This window comes from Camelus dromedarius, chromosome X, assembly GCF_036321535.1.
Source record: "Camelus dromedarius isolate mCamDro1 chromosome X, mCamDro1.pat, whole genome shotgun sequence".
NCBI classification, from domain to species: Eukaryota; Metazoa; Chordata; class Mammalia; order Artiodactyla; family Camelidae; genus Camelus; species Camelus dromedarius.
In genome coordinates, this window is record NC_087472.1 from 84,890,977 (window position 1) to 84,914,756 (window position 23,780).

The window sequence follows — 23,780 nt, forward strand, 5'->3', positions numbered from 1 at the left end:
ATGAAAAAAAAATGGAGAATATATCCTGTATTTAGATACAGGATATGTGTTCATATTTTAGCTTCATCAGTGAAGGGAGACTGCAGCTGTCTTTTTGAAATTTTAAGATGTCAGTTTTCAACAACATAGAAAGTAAAATTTAAAAGTAGTTGCAAAAGAATGGATTTTTATTTTCATTTAGAACTAGATCCAAAGTTTAGAGCAAAATTCTCCTCTCTGAGGTTCAAATATTATTTACCCTGAATAGAATATGCCTTCTTGTTTGATAGAAAACACATGAAAGTGTTATAATTGTGAAACAGCCCCAGGCAAGTGGTATTTAGGAAAATAAAATGCTAAGCATGGAATCACAAAGCTGGAAAAGCCCCTATGAGAACGTCTAGTTCTGCCCTCATCTTCCAACTGAGAATGGCTAACGCATCCTGTATGGGTTATTTTCTATTTTGGTAGGATTTACAAACCTACATTTTCATCTTTAGAGCCCATTCACATGATGTGTTTCAGTTAATAGTGGAATATGTGGGTAACCACAGGAAGCCACCAGTACCTAACAAAACACCTGGCACATAAACAGTATTTGAAACTTTTAGTAGAAGGAATAAATGCATCAACAAATGAAAAAAATGAGGGCTGAATAGTAGAACATTTATGATGGGATTCTTACTGATACGATTAATTAATAAAACGGAAGGGAATTATGCCCAAGCTCAACGTCTTGCAAACTCTATCCATTTCACATTCCGTAGGGTGGATTTGGTCCTTCTCAGTGTATTCGAAACAAAGACCCTTTTGAGTGTGAAAGGGGGTGCTATTTTTTAATTAATTAATTAATTTAGGGGGCACTATTAATAATTACACCAGGACAACAAGACTGCTCTGGGCAGACTGGAACTAATAGTCACCTTGTTGGTGAGGGATTAGGAGCAGGGGAAAATATATTTACACAGGCTCTAAAATAAGAAACAAGGAAGTTTTAAATCACAAATGAAGATTGGAGGGGTTTCACTATCAATACTTCTAACCTTTTTACCTCAGACATTCTTACTTTACCATGGAATTATGGTAAAAAATGGGGCAAAATGATGAAGACTCCCTTCCAATAATTAGGAAAGAATTAACTTCTTGCCAAAAGTTAGACTGAGGAATTGAGCCCAGCAGACCCCCAGATCTGTCTAGCTTCACCAGCACTTGGATGGAACAAACTGGGTCCTCGCACCCCAGGCGACCCTCCCCCATCCCAGCCCCCCTCCCCATTCCCTTGCCTGCCTCACTACCCTCTAGCCCCGCCTCTCACTATCATCTGGCCCCGCCCCTCACTATCCTCTAGCCCCGCCCCTCACTATCCTCTAGCCGCCCCCCCCCCCTTCACTCACAACTTCCAGCACCATCTTGGCGGCTTTATACCCTGCTTCCAGGATCAGCCTCACACCATACTTCATGGAGAAGTCCTCCTCAGTGTTGACAACCATGAGCTCCCAGCCCCAGCAGAATTATGCCACCGAGGTGAAGGCCGCCGTCAGCCGTCTGATCAACCTGCACCTGCGGGCCTCGTCCACCTACCTCTCCCTGGGCTTATACTTCGAAGGCGACAAGGTAGCTCTGGAGGGTGTGGGCCGCTTCTTCCGTGAGTTGGCTGAGAAAAAGCGCGAGGGCGCCCAGCGTCTCTTGAAGATGCAGAAGCTGTGCGGCTGCTGCGCCCTGGTACAGGACGTGCAGAAGCTGTCCCCAGATGAGTGGCGTGCTAGCGTGGACGCCATGGAAGCCGCCGTGGCCCTGGAGAAGAGCCTGAACCAGGCCCTTCTGGATCTGCATGCCCTGGGTTCTACGAATGCAGACACTCCCCTCTGCAAATTCCTAGAGATCCGCTTCCTAGAGGAGGAGATGAAGCTCATCAAGAAGATGGGTGACCACCTGACCGACCTCCACAGTCTGGCCGGCCCCGAGGCCGAGCTAGGCGAGTATCTCTTCGAAGGGGTCACCTGCAAGCACGACTAGGAGCCCCGGGAGCCCGGCGGCCTCTGGCAGAGCCCTCTGCCTCCGCACCCCTGCATCATTTTTGCCCGAGCCTCTTTCTCCAGCCAGGAGGCAACTTTCTCACCACCTTGAAACCTTCACCCAAGCCGTGGCACCAGATGGAAACAAAAAAGGTGTTTTTTTGTTTTTTGTTTTTGTTTTTGCAGAGGGGAAAAAAAAGCTAGGCTGTGAGGGAATAAATAAAAATATCTGAATTGAATGGTTTGTAGTCTGTTTAATTCTCTGGATTTTCTAAATAAAGAAATTGTTCCTAACTTTGTGTATCACCTGGTTATGTTGAGTATCTGATAAGCTATGTTTTTCCTGTCAAGAAGGATAAACACACCATCCATAAAACGTTGCATACAGTTTTAGAGGTTTCATGACTTCTCTGAAGTCATTCTGGGTACCGGATTGAAAACTCTGTTGCTCTAAAATGTGTCTTTGGTTTTGGCGAGCAGAGCGTTGAGTACCTTGACCATATTGTATTGTGTTCCCCCCTCAACCCCCAAACTCCTGATAAAATTGCTTTTCCTGATTTTTAAGTTGGTGTCATGCCATCTGCCTTTATTGAAAAAAGAAACCTGTGAAATTCATCTTTGTGTCTCCCATTAGGTTGCTACTGAGAACACTGATTGTTACATCATACACTGACTTCTTTATGAAGCCTCTCAAGAGAACTGTCTTTCTGGTCTTAATATTAGGAATAACAGTGCTTTGCTTGGGTAATTGGCTTGTTTTTGTTTTATGGACACTGTAAATGATGTAACTAATTAAGTTTCCTTTTCTGACTGCCTGCTAAAAAGCTTAGAGCCAAATTTGTGGCCCACCCAGAGTAAATAAGTAGGGTTGTATAAGCATTTTTTATACACTTCATTCCGGATTCTTCCATTACTGATTCCTTGGTGTACTTGCTAGATTCTTTTAAGCCACCTTAAACCCTTTCGGGAACAAGGTTGTGTATAAACAGATAAATAAAGTGAACTTTAAAATGCAGATTTAAAAATGGCTCTGCAGTTCATTTTGGAGAAAAGAGAAGATAAGCACTAAGAGAGCCAAAATGATTAGAATGGAGGTGGGTCAGAGGGAAGTTAAATTCCGGAAGTCGAGAGCAGGAGAAGCTGTAAAATGTAGCCTTCTTTTAAAAATGTGTTTCATTTTTGTGTGTGAGTTGTTTTCTACTAAATCCGTACATTTGTATCCCACAAATAGCAACCTAATAATTGTGTATTATTTTCTTTGCATTTTAAAAAGGCGAAGTTATAACTTGTTCTCAAAACACAGAAATGGAAAAAAAATCAATTCTTTTCCTACAACAACTCTCCTTCCCAGTGCAGGAAGACCAAAGGCATACTATCATTTGTTTTACCTTACAAGAGTCAGAGGCATAGGAAGAATATTTTACAGAGATTGGGACAACTGTTTCGTTCAGTTAAGGAGAAACCTTACCTTCCTGTTTTCATACGAAGTCTTGCTAATAAAAAAGAATATACTGGAAAAGTTATTCTTACAGAAAAGAGTTTTGCCCATTTGCTAGTAGTGGGCAATAAGAGATACAAGGAAGCAGTTAACAATTTTTAGCTTTGGATTAAAACTCGGATCTCTATATTTAAAATTATTTTCAAATTAGCACTCAAATCTAAGCACATAAATCTGAATGAGAACAAAACCACCTAATAACTATGAGGCCAATTGAAAGTCTAATTTGGTAGGTTATTTGGGAAGGATACAACCATTTGTTTCCAAATAATGGCATTGTATTTGTCAAACCATTACTTATTAGTGTCTTTTAATGTCAAGAATGGGGCTGTAAGAGAAAGCTTTATTGAAGTCCCCCAAATAGGCTGAAATATTTTTTGGCAATCAAATAATTCTTGAAAAACAGCAAGTAGCTGAGCAGACAATAAATGATTCAAAGACATATGGCTAAAATATTAGTTTAGCTTTAAAAATTACTTAAGCTTCTTGGCAAATTTATTTGTGGAAAATGGGGATTTGATGACATTAAAATTCTAGAGCTTAACTTGGAAACAGATCCTGCAGTGATTTTCTCTATGGCTGACCACTGTGTGTGTATGTGAGTGTGTGTGTTGGCGCAGTTGCACAGAGAGTTAAAATAACTGATTCCTGTAGGCTGTGACTAAGTTCTTATACCAGCCTTCAAGGCTCTCCCTGGTCTACCATGTGTACTCTACTTTTTAAATCAAAACTTCTACTACTTCCCTATTGTTGAAAGTTTGGGGAATACTAATTGCTCATCTTTACTTTCATCCAAGTTCACATCAATTAGAACAGACACAAGAAGAGAGATGGAAATCAAGACAGCTTTATGGGTGCTAAAACCAAACTGGAGAAGGTGTTAGGGCTTCCTACTGCCACACCCTAAATTAAAATTCAACCACCCGGTTTCAGAGCAGAAACCAGGCTGGACTGGCCAGAGGCAAGCTCAGCCTTTTCCGCTAATACTGTGAAGAGTGGAACCCAGGGCAATGCTGGTGACCCAAGGGAAGTGGGGAGGACATGGCAGGCCCTATTGCCTTGTCATTACAAGTGACCCTGTACTCTGGCTAATGTGTACCAAAAAACACCAGGCTCTCCACATTCACTCCAATAATCCCCTATTAGGGACCAGAGTAGAAGTTTCCTCTCTTTTTATAGAAGTATGAGGCCTAGGAATGCTGCAAACGACTGCAGGAGCTCTCTGCTGTAGCCAAAGTGCTCCATTTGCTGTTCCAGTACCTGCAGTTATCATGTGTTCCCCTCACCTGGAAAGCCCTTCATACTCCTCTTCACTAAATCAAACTCAGTCTACTTTTCAGCCTAGTTCCAGTCTGCCTTCTGTGAAATCTCCCTTGACCAACCCAAACAAGTCATCTGGCATCCATTCTTCTTCTCTTAGTCGTCTTATGGTGCCCACTAGACTGTAGGCAAGTTGCAGTCTGAAAGGCAGAAAGCATAGTGGTTGAGCAATGGGTGCTGGGTCTGACTGTTCAGATCTTGCTGCTAACTCATCTTGGTCTAGTCTCTTCACCTTTCTTGGTCCCAGCTTCCTCCTCTGAAAAATTGGACATGATCATAATAAAGATGATACTATCCAATGCAAAGATTTTAGGGAGGATTAAATGAAACAAGCCATATAAGATCCCTAAGTCATGGCCCAGCACTTGCTAAATGCACAATACTGGTTAGCTGTTTTTATCAACTGATTTTATATCCCAGCAGAGCTTAGTAAAGAACTATGATAGTAACATCTCAAGCTTGCTTCTCAGTTTCAGGAAAATAGATAACTTTAGATTCTACAAGATTCTTTAATGATCATTTCTCCCTCTAAATAGGCCCTTTGTATGGAAGTGAAATGTGGGGATTTGCTCATTTCTTGGTTGTGACATTCAGTATGTAGGAAGGGGAAAAAAGAAAATGAAGGAGGACCACTTTCTCTTTAGCCGAATAAGGGGAGCCACCTTATTTAGGACCTGGGATTAATTGTTTTGATGACCCACTGCTAAAAGTAGGCATGATAGCATTTTAACCTCTCTGGAAGGACAAGCCACACAAAAGGGTCGTTTCAGAGCTGAAACTAATTAGCTGCTGGCTGCTACTCTTTGCATAGTTTCCAATTCTTCTCTGCCCACTCTTTTTGCCCACACATCCTCCTCCTTAACACTTCTTGGTAGCCTTGGGTATGTCAGCATGAGGGAGCAGGAACTGAAAAGGCACAGTCAAAACTCCAGGCATCACTGAGGCCTTGAACTTCTTTACTATATGGCCTGTTTAAGGCTCTTACTTTTGGAATCTATGTGGTTGACTCTCTCCAGAAAGATGTACAGTCTTAGAGGGTTAGGTTAAAAATACTACTTATTTAGAAAAGGACATTTTTACTGCATTCATGTCATGTTATTTATCTCCATAATCCATTTATCCACCTTGATGAATAATTTATTCTTTGCAATAATAATGAAACAGGCAGTAATCCATAGGGGTGGGAAAGGGCACACATTAGGAAAGAGTTTTGAATTAATACAAGGTTTCAGCTGATTATAAACTCCCCAAAAAGCAGACATCCCCAGGATTTTAGCAGTTCTGTTGGCTAAGTTAGGGATTAATAGGAAGCAGAAAAAAGTCTGGATTTTACCAGGAGACCTCGAAGGGCCCTCAACTGCATGAGGCGTCAGGTCAAAGTGTGGGGGATGTAGGAGGAGGCAGCTATTCTGGGATTTTAAATCAAGTACATATTCCTGCAAAAAATTCATTCCCTGAATCTAATACTGAGAAAACATCAGATTCAAGTTGAGCGGCATTCTACAAAATATCTAGCCTGTACTTCTCAAAAGTATGAAGGTCAAGAAAAGCAGAGAAAGACTAAGAAATTGTTCCAGGTTAGAGACATGACAGCTACATGCGTGATCTTGGACCAGTGTAGGGGGAAAACTATAAAGGACATTGGGACAATTTATAAACTTTTTAATATGGACTATGAATTGGATAATGATATTGTATCAATGTTAAATCTCCTGATTTGGATAATTGTGTGGTAGTTACGTAGGAGAATGTCCTTGCTTTTAGAAAATATACACCAAAGTATTTAGGGGTAGGCTGGGCACAGTTTCTCTAACTTGCTCAAAAATGGTTAGGAAAAACAATTGGTGAATCGGTAGGAAGGGTAAACTATTGTTGCAACTTTTCTGAAAGTTTGGATTTATATCTAAATAAAAAATGTCCCCTAAAAGTCAATCACAGATCTTTTAGACCTATAACTACTGCATCTAGCATAGTGCCTAACTTATACCAAGTACTCAAAAATAATTTGTTGGATGAATATTATAATATTGACCCTGTGGACTCAGATTTCTAGTCACAGGGCTTCAAAAACAATTTAAATACAAGAAAATTACAAATTTTTTTTCCTTCCCCGACATAAATTATATACTTTCAGATTTCTCATCTAACCCTCATCCCCAAAAAAGGATGTCAACAATATTTTTTTTAAAAGAGAGTAGTCAGAACAGGGAGGCAAGGAAAAGGAAATCCTATTATTTTATCACTGAGCAAGTGATATTGCTGCTGGATTAAGCATTTTAATTTTCTAGACCTTATGATTTTATATCTTCAAAGAAGAATGTATGCTACTTGCTTTTCTGGTGAAAAAAAAGTTTCTTTCAGTCAAGATATGCCTTTAGTACTATGCAGAGCTTCAGGATTTAAAACTCCTGTCAACTTGAAAAATCATAGAGCAGGATTTTTCACTTTTATTCCCTTCTTTTCAGCTCTTATTCCACACCTGTGAATGCTATCAGTATGTAGACATACTATAACCTTTCTTTGGGGCCTTTCTCTTTGATCATCATCTCAAAAAATGCATTCCCTGATGTTCAAAACTTATCTGACATTCACAACTAGACCCCAGTATTATTGCAAGCCAGTCAAACGTTCACAGCCAGGCCATTTTGTTCTGTTGGACATGAACAATTTCAAAGAAGACCAAACTTAAAGTTACTCTGAGACCATGATAAAATGAAACAAAACGAAGTCACTTCATAATTTTGTCTAAGCACAGGCAAAACCAGAGTCACTGTGACTTTCACAAAATACCCAATCTTTGCATTCCCTCACTTTCTGATGACATCTAATCTAGAGCAAATCTCTGCTTCCTTGGTCTCTGCTTCCTTGGTCCCAAATCATCTATCCAAAGCCCAAATCCTACAATAGTTTCTTTCTACATATTCTTACTGAGACAACCCACAGTCCCTCATGATGTGTGTTCTTTCTCTTCAATGAGTAGAATTCCACCGTATTTAACTACAAGTGTGTTCTTGGTTGTCTTTGGCTGAAGGGCGATGACATGCAATTCTAGGGGATATTCTCCATTCAATCTACAAATATTTGATAGTTTTTATTAGAGGTGCCCAAAGCAGGTATGTCCAGCCTCTTGTTTCATCTAATTTGTAAGTATTTACTGGTTATGTTCATTTATTCATTCAAAAATATTTATTAAGCATTTACTCTGTACCAGGCTCTAAGTGCTGCAGATGAAGAAATATTTCAGACAGTTTACTTTCTCAATGAGATCACACTCTGGTAGGCAAGACAAACACATAAAAACATAAACTTCAGTACAGTATGTAAATTGTATAGTAGAAGTAAGAGCCAAGTAGTGGTTTGCAAAGAAGGGTGGACTGCTCTACTTGGGTGGAACATGGAATACTTTTATGAAAGAAGAATTACTTAACTGATCTTGAAAGATGATCAGTGTTGCCCAGTTGGACAAGGGAAGAAAAGGTCTAGACAGAGAGGAGGCACTTGAGGCAAACTGAATGACTGGAGTGCTTGGAATGAGAGAGCGAAGAGAAGTCTGGAGAGAAAGTCTGGGCAAGGTCCTGGTCATGGTGGGTTTAGTGGATTTAATCTAACAGTAGCAAGGAGATCACCAGAATTTATGGAGGAAGCAATACAAATACTTTAAGATGTGGGCCATGCATTCAGAGAGTTTACATTCCTGTTGGTAAAATGAAACTCACAAATAAAAAACAACCAGAAAGGAACACAAGCAATATAGAATTACAGCACCTACATCCTCTTCATCTACCCTGGAAATTGCTTGCAAATAGTTCTCATACAGCTCTTTGCCAGAGGGTACTTTCTGGCCACAGGAGCATGCTTGGTCTGCATATGGGAGAGTTCAGAAGTGTAAAAACTTTTGCCCCTTCCCTCATAATGACCTTGAACTGATAAGGGATGGAAATTAGTGTATAAATATCTCAGTGTCCTCAGCTGTCAGCAGGACAATTCTGAAACATGTTTTACACAGTATCTCAGAAAATGCCAAGTAAGACTGAGCCCCGGGTTTCCCGCAGCAGTAATAATCCTTTCATTTACACACATTTTATCAATTTTCCTACCTTCCTTCACCATGCTTCTGGAGATCATACCTCCTCTCCCAGTAAACTAGTCATGCCCAAATCCTTGCTGAGGGTCTGCTTTTCCAGAACCCCAAGCTAAGACAACGATTAATTAATAAATTATGTGTTACAGCCTCTATTGGCTCTAGGAACTTCCAGAAGAACCCATTCTTTTCTCCTTTTATCCTTCAAGCAGTGTGCCTCACCCTTTGACCCCCACATCCTTGCTCCATGGGGGGCTCATTATCTAGCCCTGAGGTAGGTAACAGTCTATCCCCATAGTGTTGATTGTCTCAGGGGAGACTCCACCTGTAAAGCGCACACTCCCATGCGAAACTGTTACTCTTTTCTGGTATCAGCTAGGTGAGTGAGTTGGCTGCCTTTCAACTTTCAAATAAAATCATCACACTTTGGGAGCACTGAGACCATTGCCAGTCACTGTAGCTTCCTAAATATTTATTAAGTATAACAGCTGGGGCTTGGTAAACACATTTTTCCAGACAGTGGTCATTTGGAATTCTCTGAGTAATGACAACTCTAGTACTGAGATCAGCTATAAATTTATTCATCTGAACACCCAGGTCATTGGACCCACTGAGACTCAAGAAGAACATTTGAGCCTATTTCTCTGAAGCAAATATTAATGAGCCAGATATCTATTCTTGAGTCAGCTCACATTCCAATTATTATTAGCTGTTTGCATCAGTAAACTTGCATTTAGCATGACACCTGTTGCAAAGAGAATCATGTTTCTTTATGCCTGTAACAACAATTTACATCTCTAGGAGCAGTCAGACTTTGACATTGACTCTATTCCTATAACAGCATTGACTGGAAAAGCTTTTTGGCATGATGGGATAGAGTGAGAAGTAAAACCAAAAAAAGAAATTGGAATGTGATCCTTTTTCAAATGATTAGCCAAAAGCTAGTAAGAATTGTGAAAGTATGTATTAAAGATAGAATTTAGTAAATAAACGGTTTATAAAATCAACATATACATATATAAATCAATAACAAGGATGGTGGTTAAGTGGGTATATACTTTTATTAAAACTCATTGAACCGTACACTTAAAATCTGTGTGTATTGTTGTATGTAAATTATACCTTCATAAAGTTGATTAAAATTAATAAGCTTTGTATATATAAAAAATAACAGAAAAAATAATGGAAGAGAAGACCCCATTTAAAACAGCAAATAATTAACCAAAATAAATCAAATATAATACTCAGGTGGAAACTTATTTTCAAAAACTCCAAAACCTATATGAGAAAAACTATAACACGTTTCTGATAGGCACAAGACTACACATGAACAAATGAAAAGACATACCATATTCTGGTTAGGAAAATTTATTATCACTGAGATGTCAAGTCACCTTAAGCTAATTTCTTAGTTTGCATACTAATTGAATATTTAATAGTATTGAAGAATTATTGTCAATTTTTGGATGTGATAATGGTATTTCAATTATATTTAAAAGAATTCTTACCTTTTAGAAATATACTTTGAAATATTTATCAGTAAAATAATATGATTATCTGGATTTTGCTTCACAAAACTCCAGCGGTGGGGAGAGGGGAGAAGTGGTTGAAGGTATAGATGAAACAAGAGGGCCATTTGTTGATAGCTGTTGAAACTAGCCGGTGATGGTTTAAGGGGGTTCACTGTACTACTCCCCTTACTTTCCTATATGGTTTTAATTTTCATATCAAATAGTTAGATAAAGAAAGTGTAGTCTGTCTTTAGATAAATAAAATTTCATTTACAGATATCATTCTGATTTTCTTTTTTCCCCCTTATAATGGTTGATCAAACAAATAAAACCTCAGAGTATAAATCAGTATTTCCCAAAACCAAAAGGAAGGAAAGAGGGAAGGGGAAGGGGAAGGATGGAAGAGTAAAAGAAGGAAAGTAGGTTGAAGGGAAGGAGAGAGGGAAGAAAAAACATATGATCAAGAAGTTTGGCATATATTGCAGATATTTTCTTGCTCTTACAGATTCATAGTGTGCAGTAGCCTGTGATTTTTTTTTTAATTTTATTTTTTGAAGTGTAGTTGATTTACAGTGTTAGTTTCAGGTGTACAACAAATCGATTCAGTTATACGTACATACATATGTTCATTTTCATAGTCTTTTCCATTATAGCTTATTATAAGAAATTGAATATAGTTCCCTGTGCTGTACATTAGGTCTTTGTTGTTTATCTATTTTATATATAGTAGTGTGTGTCTGTTCATCTCCAGCCCCTAATTTATTCCTCCCAGCCCTTTCCCTTTTGGTAACCATAGTTTGTTTTCTAGGTCCGTGAGTCTATTTCTGGTAAATAAACTTTGTATCTTTTTTTTTTTTAGATTCCACATATAAATGATATTATATGATATTTGTCTTCCTCTGTCTGACTTACTTTACTTAATATGATCATCTCTAGTTTCATCCATGTTAGCCAGTGATTCTTTACCAGGTGAATATCGGAACCATCCAGAGAGTGATATTTTTTCTCTTATTCCCTGGATCTGAGGGGAGCCCAGTCACCTGCAGTTTCTAAGAGTTCCCCAGGTGATTCAAATGTACATTTTTGAGTGAGTCACTGTGGGCATATAAAATGCTTGCAGTCAAGAAACTTGTTTGATATTGCTTACCTTGATATTTCCCAAACTTATGTGACCAAGGAACCCTTTTATCATATAAACCTATTAAGATCTCCCCAAACCAGTGGTCTGCAACAGGCAGCAAAAGGCAAGCTTAAGCTTCCTTGAATGCCATCTAAACAGTAGGAGCTTAGATTAGATTACCTCCAAGGTATCTTCTAGCTATAAAATTTGAAAACTGTAAGGCCCACATCTCTAGGGGTGAAAAGTAACTACCAGCTTAATTAATTTGTGCCTTTATATTCAGCCAAATGATTGCATCAGTCAATAATATCCTGATGAATTTTTTTATTGAAGTATAATCGATTTAACTTAAATGTGCTTTTGGTCCTTATTTTTGACAGCTTTCTGTCTTCCAATCTTACTTCTGTATCTCATCCCCTACTTGTTATCTTAAATATATCATCTGAGTAAGATTAGTAAAATCTTACCAATGTCTTTTTCACTTTTTAGTGAAAGAAACAGAATTTATGGCACTACCTTAAAAAATAAGCTCTGCCAATAGAAAATTTATAGCTTTCAAAAAGAAAAGTTTAAGAAAATGGCTTTTTACTGACCCCTCCAATTAAGAAGTAGACATCAATGGGAGCAGAGCCCTTTGGAAATTTAATGGTTGTTGCTAGGGTGACCAGCCATTCTGGTTTGCCAGGGACTGAGCTGTTTCCCAGGACACAGGACTTTCAGTGCTAAAACGAGAACAATCTCAGATAAATCAGGGCAGTTGTTGCCAACCGCTGTTTGAAATGGATGGAGAAGGTGTGTGTTTCTCCCTGTGGGTCATTATGCAATTGCTTTTATCTTCTGGACTTTTTCTACTCCTGCCATCATTGTGGCTGACTACGGCTCACTGTCATTTGTTCCATTATTACCTTTTCTTGCTGTGGGCGTTGAAGGGCTGCATGTTTTTCAATTTTACTTCTATCTTCTCTGAGTTTTAATCTGTCATTGCATGGCAACAAGAGGAATAGAGAGCTGGAGAAAGCATCCTTGGCTGATGTCCATTTACATGGCAACTGTGCTATACGTGGGTGGCGATGCAGGGGCAGGGAGAGGCACATGTTGGAAAACATGATGTTGACTCAGAGGCACTGAACATAACTTAACTTATAATTGCACAAAAAGCCAGCTGGTAACCAATTTGCATTGTGGCTTATTGATTGATTAATTGAAACAAGCACAAAGGCATGAGCTCATTTGGCTGCATTAAAAAAATTCTTTACCCAATCCTCATACACACAAATAGTTTATTTGTTGTTTACTTTGTTGTTCTAAGGGCACTAAGTACCAATCACACTGGAAAGTTAATGCTTTTCTAGCTGTTTATTGCCACCATTCTAGCTAAATTTATTGAATTGTAAAATTACCAGAGGTGATAGATTATCAGTTAGAATTTTTATTGGTAAGCCACTGAGCCAGAAGTTGCAAGTGTTAACACAGAATAACAAGCTTGACTCCTTCTCTGCTTTCCAGGCAGCAGTTGTTTTTTACTGTTGTTGTTGCTTTCGTTTGGTTTGGTTTTTGGTTTTGGTTTTTAATACCGCACACTTATTATCTCCCAGTTTCTATGAGTCAGGAATTCAGGCACAGCTTAACTGAACCCTCTGGCTCAGGCTCTCTCATAGGCTGCAGTCACGGTGTGGACTGTGGCTATAATCTCACTGGGAAAGGATTCACTTCTAAGCTCACTCACGTGGTTATTGGCAAGATTCAGTTTCTTGCAAATGTTCAGACTGAGGGCCTCAATTGTTTGCCAACTCTTGACTGGAGGCCACCCTGAATTTCTTGCTACATAGGCCTCCCCAGCATGGCAACTTTGCTTCATCAAAGCCAGCAAGAGGGTCTGCTGGCAAGAGGGAATTTACAATCTTGTGTGACTATCATGGAAGTGTCATCTCATCACCATATTGTATTTGTTAGAGGCAAATCACTAGGTTCAGTTCACACTCAAGGGGAGGGGACTACATACGGGTGTGAAAACCAAAAGCCAGGAATCATGGGGGACCCTCTAAGATGTCTGCTTTCCATTTAGCAGTTTTGGAAGCAGCCTAGCCAAATGGTTGGCTGAACTGCCTCTGAAGCCTTGCTTGGATTCCCAGCACTGCCACCTAGTAGCTACATAGCCTTGAAAAAGTTATTTAACCTCTCTAAACTTCAATTTCTCCATCCATTAATTCAGAATAATAATAGTACTTAGCTCTCGGGGTTGTTGTGAGGGTTAAATTTACATGAAATTACATATGTGCACTTTTAGCATGGTGCCTGGCATGTGGTAGGTACCCAGAACTATTTCTTGTCTTGGCCATGGTTGCCTAGCAGCACCCTGAGAGACAGGCAGATGGGTTAGGGAGCAGAGAAGAGGAAGTCAAGCCAGGGTGATATCTCAGCAAAAATCCTGCAAGGGTTAACTTCAGCCTGATCCTGCAGAGGGACTCTCAGTGTGAGGCAGCCCTCCAAGTTGTATCATCTTGAGGTCAGGCAGCTGTGCTTTCATACTCCCATTCGGGCTCAAAATCCCCTGGTCAGCAACCACCCTCCTCAAGGTAGAGTGGGGGGATGGGAGCTCCCAGCACTAGCCCTCTGACCTTGTGGGCAAAGCAGCTCCAGTTGCCTGAGGGCAGCTCTGAAGAAGAGCTGCCAGGCACTGGCCTGGCAATTCAGAGAACACTGACGTTGCTGGAGGGAGGGCACATAATAGTAAAGTGGCAAAAAGGGATATCTGGGTGGAGCACTGATAGTGTCCAATATGTTACCCAATTTAAAAATGCAGGTTCCAGTCTGAGTAGGGGGATAAAACAAGTTCACAGAAAACTGTAATTAGATGCAAAATGTATAATTGCTGTAACTGAAGTTTCAGATGGGGTCTTGGCAGAAGTTTCACCCAGATTTTTACAAGAGAAGACAGAACAGAAGACATCCAAAATGATATTGAATATTGGTCAAAATTTTCACAAGCTGAGATGAGGGAAGTGGTATGAACAGAGGCATGGAGATAGGGAATATGGAGACAGATTTAGGGAACAAGTAAGTCAGTTTTCTTGTAGGATATAGTAGGAGTAGATGGGAAAAAGCCAAGCATAGATGGGTTGGGGATGGATCACAAAGCAGCTTGAATGTGGGGATGAAAACTTTGCATTTAACTGAAAAGGAACGGAGGAGCTATTAAAGGTTTTTGAACAAGTGAACTATTATTGCGCTACTTTAGGAAATTAATTTGACTACACTGAATTTGATTGACTGGAACAAGAAAGGAAAGGTAGGGGAAGAGAAATCAGAAGCTTATTACAAAAGCAAAATGAGTGATTGTGAGGATTGCGAGTAGGGTAGTGAGAATGGAATACAGGAGGCAGATGCAGATGTTGCAAAGGCAGAGTGCTTACAGATTTGGCAACTGATTGGATAAAGTGATGGACAAAGAACAGGCTTCCAGCCTTTGGGAAAGGGGATAATTTGTGGAAGAACATGATGAATTTACCTTTGGGCTTTCTGAGTTTGAGATGTTGGATTATGCAGGGAGTAATGTCCACTAGGAAGTTGTGAACGTGGGAATAGAGCTTGAGAAAATAATTGCACTGAGATATAAGTGGCAGATGAAACCACGGACATTGGTGAACTCAGCAAGATTCAAAAATGAGGAAAAAGATAACCAATGAGAAAGTCTTGGGAAGGATTTAGGAGCAAGAGGAGGAAGAAAAATCAGTGCAGAAGACAGAGAAGGAGCATATAGAAGCAGAACAAAGAGGCTTTGGTGTTAAAATCAGGAGAAGAGAGAGGCTCAAAGAGAACAACATGAAAAAAAAATGGAGAGAGATGGAGAGGAATAGGGAGAAGGAAAAAACAATGGGATTGACAATTAGCAGTTCATCTGTGACCTTGGTGAGTGGTTTCAGTGGGGCAGCAAAAATGGAATACACAGTTCAGAGGGATAAGCAGTGAGCAGGTTATGAGAATTTTTTAAAAATTTAATTGCAGTGAGTTTGGCAGCCTGTGGGAGGTAGGGATACAATTATTTTTAATACAGGATAAACCTAAAAATGTGAGCAAGGGGAAGGGACAGTAAAACAGTAATTAAAATATAGGTTGATGGAGCCAGACCTAAAGTGTCACTAGAAGAGACTGAGGTGGAGAGAATATATGTATTTTTCCTGTCCTTGCAAGCACTGGTCAGGTCAATAACTCATTCATTTCAGCTTCCTGTGGTTGATTTAGTTATCAGCCCTCCATGGTATTCCCTTTAAACTTCAACTCTTTCAAACTGTTACTCAAATAGTGTCTCTAGTAAAGTGTCTACTTTCAGATGAAGCTTCCCATTTGAGAGAGTAATTTGCAAAAGATGACTACATCAGGGTGAGGAATAGCAGATGTGTGACTAGCAGTGAAAGCTCACAAATCCACCCACCACACTCGTCATTATGGAGGAGAGCAATTACCCTAGAACAAAATGCAATTTCCACATGTAGTTTTTGGTTTCTGTGTTAACTAAAGGTTACACTAGCACACAGATAAAATATCCTTCAGTTGAACTTCATGTGCCTAGTTGCTTGAGATAACTCTAAAGGTAAGGATTTGGGGGCAGGTTTATTAGTCAAAGGCTCTAAATAGAACAAGAAATGAAAGAATCTTAAAATTAGTCACTATATTATTTTTATCTTCAATATATTTTTGTTGTTTGGGTTTCTTTCCTCAGATACTAGGAGGGATTTGGGGTTCTAAAGTGGACCTGAGAATAAAAAAAAAAGTTAAGCTATGTCTGTGACATTATTACTATTTTCCCAAAGTATCATCCTGAATTACAAACATGAAATTAAGCTTCTTAGATCCAGCAAGACTGCCCTGTGCAGACAGTGACAGTGGCAGCTGTTCCCTTGTTAAAGGCTTAGTGGTGGTGGTGACCTCTGAAAGCCATGCAGAGCCATGCTGCTTTGTGTGGTCACTTCCCTGCTGCTAGATTTATATGTGTTGTAGTTAACAAACTTGGAATTAATTTAGCCATATTGTATGTGTGTCTTTTCACCACTTTTTTCTTTCTTTCAACATTTTTTATTGATTTATAAACATTTTACAATGTTGTGTCAAATTCCAGTGTAGAGCATAATTTTTCAGTTATACATGAACATATATATATTCATTGTCACATTTTTTTCTCTGTGAGCTACCGTAAGATCTTGTATATATTTCCCTGTGCTATACACTATAATCATGTTTATCTATTCTACATTTTGAAATCCCGCCTATCCCTTCCCACCCCCTGCCCCCTTGGCAACCACAAGTTTGTATTCTATGTCTGTGAGTCTATTTCTGTTTTGTATTTATGCTTTGTTTTTTTTGTTTGTTTGTTTTTGTTTTTGTTTTAGATTCCACATATGAGCAATCTCATATGGTATTTTTCTTTCTCTTTCTGGCTTACTTCACTTAGAATGACATTCTCCAGGAGCATCCATGTTGCTGCAAATGGCGTTATGGTGTCGTCTTTTATGGCTGAATAGTATTCCATTGTATAAGTATACCACAACTTCTTTATCCAATCATCTGTTGATGGACATTTAGGCTGTTTCCATGTCTTGGCTATTGTAAATAGTGCTGCTATGAACATTGGGATGCAGGTGTCTTTTTGAAGTAGGGTTCCTTCACGATACATACTCAGGAGCGGGATTCCTGGGTCATATGGTAAGTCTATTCCTAGTCTTTTGAGGAATCTCCATACTGTTTTCCACAGTGGCTGCACCAAACTGCATTCCCACCAGCAATGAAGGAGGGTTCCCTTTTCTCCACAGCCTCTCCAGCATTTGTCATTTGTGGATACACTTTTTTCTTTCCTTTCACCACAGGGAAAAAAAAAACCTAAGGACCAAACAATACAACAGAAAAAAAAAATCACAGGTATAAATCAAGAAAACATTGCTGAAATGAAAAAAGCCTTTGAATATACAGATGGGAATGGCATGATGTATCCTAGGAAAATTTGATACTGAATGAGCATGCCAATTATTAACCTCTCAGCTCCAAACATACTCTTCTTCTATATTCCACTTGGTGATGCTGGGGCTGAGACTCTGAAAATTACATTTTTCATTTGCCAGCTGGTTTCTTGTTAGGCTTTACCAATATTGGAAGACAGGAGAAGGGAACATCCTTCCTTCTCTTCATATGATACTCCCCATCAGCATAGACCCAGCAGTAATACTTTATTGGTTCCTGTCTCCAGCTTCTTTTGGTATTTGCATAACTGACTGAACTTGCCCCTTTGAGATAACAGCAGCAGCGGGAAGTGTATACTCTTCAGAGGTCTGAGGTTCAACTCTGCAGGGTCTTCTCCAAGCTTCTAGGTTCTGATCATCTCCCCTCTTTATTTTCCCAGTCTTGGAAGTGATATTTCCTGCAGATATTACCTCTGGGCTCCCCCAGTCAGTGTTCTCCTTTTGTTCTTTCAGCCCTCTTACACCCATGTAAATTCCCTATATTAAATCCCCTCTGTTGAAATACCTAGCATGATGTCTGTTTTAATGACTGAACCTTGACTGACAGAATGAGCAAAAATGAAACATATCCTAGTAAATTTTCTAGACTTCAGAAACAAAGTGTCCTGTGGGCAGTAAAACATAAAGACTATATCACCTACAAGGGAAAAAAACAAAGTTGATAATATTCAACCCTAGAAGAGGGTAAATACAACAATGCCTATAAACTTCTAAGGGAAAAAAGAGTCCTAAGAACATTATAACCATCTAAAATGTTGTTCAAGTATAGAGCCAACAGATAAATATTTTCAGATTTACAAGAATTCAGGAAAAATATTCCTTTGAAATATTTTTGATGAAACTAAAATAAACATTTTCTCAAACAAAAGATGGATACTCTGTGACAAATGAACTGGCAATAGGCATTACCTTCTCTTAAATATATGCCAAATACTAAAGTAGACGGGAGATTGCAAATGTTGTGAAATATGGCAATGAGCCAAAAACTTACTAACAAAACTCAAGAAGTAGAGGAGACACATTTTCTAACAGATTGTTGACTGTTTGTAGAAATGCAGTAGACTTTTATCCATTTGGGGGGAAGATTTGAATATGACAATCAGTAACCTTGGTCCAGTGGACTGGACATTCATGGGACACTGCATGCCCAAACTAGAGAAAGCACATTTTTTCAAGCATATAGGGAACACTTATAAAAACGTATTATATGGTAGACCATAAGATAAGCAGAGGAAGAGGGGATGCACCTCAGCTCACTGGTGAGGCTACCACAACCTTGATTCCAAACACAAATCAAGGATAGTACAAGAAAGGAAAATCACAGGCTGTTCTCAATGATGAATATAGACATAGGAACCCAAAGCACTACATTAACAAACTAAATTTAGCAAGTTTTAAAAAGATTACTATGTTTAGTTTATTCCAGAAATGTAACATTAATTTCATATTAGAAAATTGATCAATGTAATTTACCACATTGATAATTTAAAAGTGAAAAACCACATGGATATAGAAAATCAATCTGATAATAAAGTCAAATACAGACTCATAATCATAACAGTCAGCAAACTAGAAATAAAAGGACCTTCTCTTACCTGATAAAAGACATCTATCAATATTGACAGCAATTATTGCACTTAATGGTGACAAAATGAAAGAATTATCTTTAAGATCAGATAAAAAGAAAACCCAAAGCAGCCTTCTATCACAACTTCTGTTCAGCTGTACCGGACGTGCTAGCCAGTGCAATAAAACAAGAAGAAAATTTAATGTATGAGAATTGAAAAAAGGGAAAGCTGCCATTATAGCAGATGATGTGATTATCTATGTAGAAAGTCTGAAAGAATTAATAATTCATGAGTTAAAAGTTTAGCAGTTTCCCTGAATTTCCTTTCCTCCATGTCATTTAATTTTTCTTTTATAGTTTTTAAAATCCTGTCTCTGGGCTACATTCTAGGTAGTTCCTTTAGATCTTCCAGCTGTTGCTGCCACAACATATTCTTCTGATGGCTAAGCCTGTTTCCTCCCATGCTGCCGTGGTGCAGCAGAACTGGACCTCCCAGTTGCATCTTCTCTCTCTTCATGTGGTATTCATCTTCTGTCCCTCTCAGGAAACGTGAACTTAATTGGAGTTTGTTCCTGGAATCCTCTCTGGTAGTCCCTCACCTTGCCATCTCCTGCCAATTTTCATTTCCCTCCTCCAATAGTACAGGGACAGTCCAGCAAGTCTCTGGCTATGGAGATATCTGATCAGAGATTGAAATTCCAGCCTCCTTTTCTAGTATGCATCCATCACTTTATGAGTAATTCTCTTGAAACTCCCATCTTGGTTTTGAACAAAGAGAGCATCCTCCCTCAGCCCAGTCAGAGAAAGGATATATGGTAATGGTGAAGGTTTAAAACTGCTCACTTTATAGATACTAAAGAGCCATGGGCTTTCCCCCAGTTCTCACTTTGTATTAACTAGGAGAGAGATGGGGTAGGGTGGGTGGTGGGAGTGTCTGTTATTTTGCTCTCCAGTTCATACGCCTTTCAGGGGGGTGGCTAGCCCCAACTCTAAATGGCTTGATGAACTTAGATTTAGAGTAATTAGTCTTTTGTTATCCACTTTGGGCCTTAACTGTAACTCCAGGGCAACAGGAAAATCCCACGCAATATCTGATTATCCATTGAAGCATTATTTTTGAGAAAGGTCAGTCAGTCATTGAGCTACTCAACTGTTACTGTCAGTTGTATTCCCAACTGTACTTCTTAATTTACTCTGCTTCACTCAAATAACTAAATGAATATGTGTTTAGAAGAATTGCAATCTTTCTGAGCTCTTAGTTCTGATATATCCATTTATCTTGTAATTTCTAAAATTACTTCTGCTATGAGAAAGAGTTGGTCAAATATTTTAGAATGTATGAAGTTTACACAATTCAGTACACTGTAGCCTCATCATGGGTATTCCCCAAAACAATAGCAAACAAAAAAACCCATCAACTTCTGGTTAGCTTTACAGATCAGAGTATGTACAAGCACAATCTATTGATTGTCTGAGATGAACACACACTGGCATCACCCATTAACAACTCTAATTAGGGGAGCCATCAATTAAAGTAAAGTAGGCCTTGGGCTGAGACTAAACGTGACAGAAAACAGTCATGATCTGCTAATTGTCTAATCACTAATGGACGTTATTAGTGAATTGAAGGACATTATGACTCCCATAAAAACAGTAAAATTTTAAAATAAAAGGACATGTGTTTATTGTAAAACAAGTTAAACAAGACAGAAAAGTATGAAAAAGAACATAAAAATCTCCACAAATCCCCTGACTTGGAGATAAATGCTATTAATATTTTGGTAGATATCTTTATAGACATATAGATACTGTTCTTTTGAGAGAATCACATTTTGTTACTGTTTTGGGTATCTGTAACATACATTACCATTTCAGATGCTTCTCAATATTCTCCATAACCTCTTGACGTTCTTTCCTCTTCTAGGAGTAAGATAAATGTTTAACCAGTGTCCATTTATAGACTACTAGCCTGAAAAGAAGTGATAGGAGCAATCTCCAGAAGCCTGGAATGTGAAGAAGCTATGGAGAATTTTGAGAAACATCCAAAACTTCAAGAGTTGCCCACAATTTTAGGGAAATTCCCCAACTTTGATAAGGAAGACTATATTTGAAGACATGACGTTAGCAAGTTAGTTCTGCCCATGATCTCATGCTGGTGTTAAATTGGTGGTAACTTCTTTTTAGTTTCCTTCTGTGTGGATCTTCTTTATAATTGTCTTTCTGGTGTCTCCTTTAATTGCCTAAGCAGGACTGCCACCTAGCTTCGGTTGCTAAGCTTTCAGAATGTCAGAGCTTCCATCAAATAATCAGTGGCCAACTTGAAGGTCCCTTCAAATGCCTTTTTCACTTATCACTTCAAGTGCCTTTATCCCAGGACAAAGGAGCTCTTTATTTGGACTATTATAGTTCAATCTTTGTTATATTATCACTGCAGGCATTGAAGTTTTCAGAGGAAAAAGTAGAATGATTTATCCTTGTGTGAACAGAGGATAACAAGAATGAACAGGACCTTTGGCCACCCAGAGGATGGAGCAAAAGGGATAATGCCTTGATTAAGGGTGGTGGGCAGGGACATCCTTCTTCCCCAAGGAGATGTTAAGTTTCATAGATCACTCAGAATATCAGGTGCCTTATAATAGAAATAATTACTTGATTACTGTCAGAATCAGTGGTTCTCAACCCTGGCTGCACATGAGCATTATCCCGGAGGCTTTGAGACAGTATTGATGACTAGGCCTTACCTCTGAAGACACTGATTTAATTGTTCCAAAGTGTTTCTCAGGCATCAGTATTTTTCATCTTTTCAGTGATTCCAGTGAACACACAGGGTTGCAAATCACTGGTCAAAATGAATAGAAGAGAGTGGAAGTCTCATATCTATAATTTAGATTGTGCATGATGTCAGTTTGAACATCTGTGGGTGAAGGAGAAATGGAAAAAAGGTAGGAAATGTTCCCATTTCAGTCATTTGTTCTTTAGTGTTGTTTCCTTATAGCTTGGATAACCATATAATTTATTGTCCAAATCAGGACGCTTGTGAAAGCTAAAGAGGGAGCTACTAACAATTATGCCAGGATAACAGTTGTTAACTGTTAACTGTCCAGGCGAACTGGGGCCAATTGTTACTCATAGCTGTGGCCTGCCTCTCCTCTTGGTCTCAGTAACGGCCCAAAATTAAGCTATGCTTTTGTTGATGTTTTAATATCTGCCCATCAGAAGATTTTTAACTCATTTTTTCCAAATGTGCTTTTATCATGTGAAATTTTGGCAATTCGTTTTTGGAAAGATTTTTTGAGGGTTTCAAAAGTCTACTTTTTCAAGATTCTTACTTCACTTTTTCACCATGGCTCTCCTGCAGGAGAGACAGGAAATAAAACCCACATACATTATGGGGGTTTCTCCTCCACTGTGGATACTTTTTAGGACCTCCAGCCAAAGTTTAAAGAGAAAGACATTAGAAACCACTTGTTCTAATTAAGTTTTTAGTTTGTATGTAGATTTTGTACATACATACTGGGTCCATTTCCCGTTAACAGAGAAAATTAAATGTTAACTGAACTTAACACATTTGTGAATGCGGAGTCTTAATTAATTGCCTTTATTGATTAAGTTTGTTCTTCTTGCCAAATGAAATGTCTATGAAAGCTCTATAAAGAAGTAGAAGTGTCATATAAGTGGAAGGCATTATTATATCACTGAAAGTTTGTATTTTAAAACAAAGAAAATCCTCAATTTCCTGGGGCTTTGATTCAATGGGTTTTCAATATATTTTTTTTAACCTGAGAACAATTTTAGCAAATAAAATCTTACATGGAAATTCTATAGATAAAACAAGCTAAAGATCAGCTTCTTGGATTGAAGTGAGAAGAGTTGATTGGTGTGGGAATAGGGGAAGGGGGCTATTCAGCCCACATGCCTCACCTCCACCCTTTCTGGATAGGGGCACAGGAAGAGAGTAGAGGAGTAACTTTGGGGATGGGAAATCTATAGTGTGTTCCTAATTTCAGTCCCAGATTTCTGCTATAACTCAATATATTAGTTAACTTCTAGAAGTTTCCTTTTCATTTGAGGGAGGATAATTGATTCTACCATCTGCTTGCCACTCAGGGATGGTATGTGAGCCAAAGGTGATAAATATGACATGCTTTGATTTCTGCCAAAGATAATTTATATAAATCTAAAGTATTTTATATTTGTGTAATAAAATTATTATTAATTATTTAGAAAGCAACAGTCCAGAGAGAAAAGGAGGCAGAGGTTTAGTTGTTGATGTAAAGAGTATTTCCTTAAGAATACTACACTTTTTTGTTTTGCTTTTGTAATTTCTTTTTTTTTAATTGAAGTATAGTCAGTTTACAATGTGTCAATTTCTCATGTACAGCATAATGTTTCAGGCATACACATACATACATATATTCTTTTTCATATTCTTCTCCATTGTAGGTTACAGCAAGATATTGAATATAGTTCCCTGTGCTGTACAGAAGAAACTTGTAGATCTGTTTTATATATAGTAGTTAGTATCTGCAAATCTCCAACTCCCAATTTATCCCTTCCCATCTCCTTTACCCCTGGTAATCATAACTTTGTTTTCTATGCCTGTGAGTCTTTTTCTGTTTTGTAAATAAGTTCATTTATGTCTTTTTTTAAGATTCCACATATAAGTGATATCATATGG

The 23,780-nt window shown here is 38.6% G+C and overlaps 1 protein-coding gene and 1 long non-coding RNA gene across 3 annotated transcripts in view; both read left to right on the forward strand.

Annotated features, from left to right (window-relative positions):
- Nucleotides 1-23,780, forward strand: part of LOC135320279 (uncharacterized) — a 150,725-nt gene that overhangs the window by 47,584 nt on the left and 79,361 nt on the right. The gene's annotated exons all lie outside the window — the stretch shown is intronic.
- On the forward strand, nt 1,399-2,200 carry LOC116150945 (ferritin light chain-like). The gene has a single exon (XM_064482916.1). It carries the CDS (start codon nt 1,438-1,440, stop codon nt 1,993-1,995), a length of 558 nt encoding a protein of 185 aa, XP_064338986.1. The 5' UTR covers nt 1,399-1,437; the 3' UTR covers nt 1,996-2,200.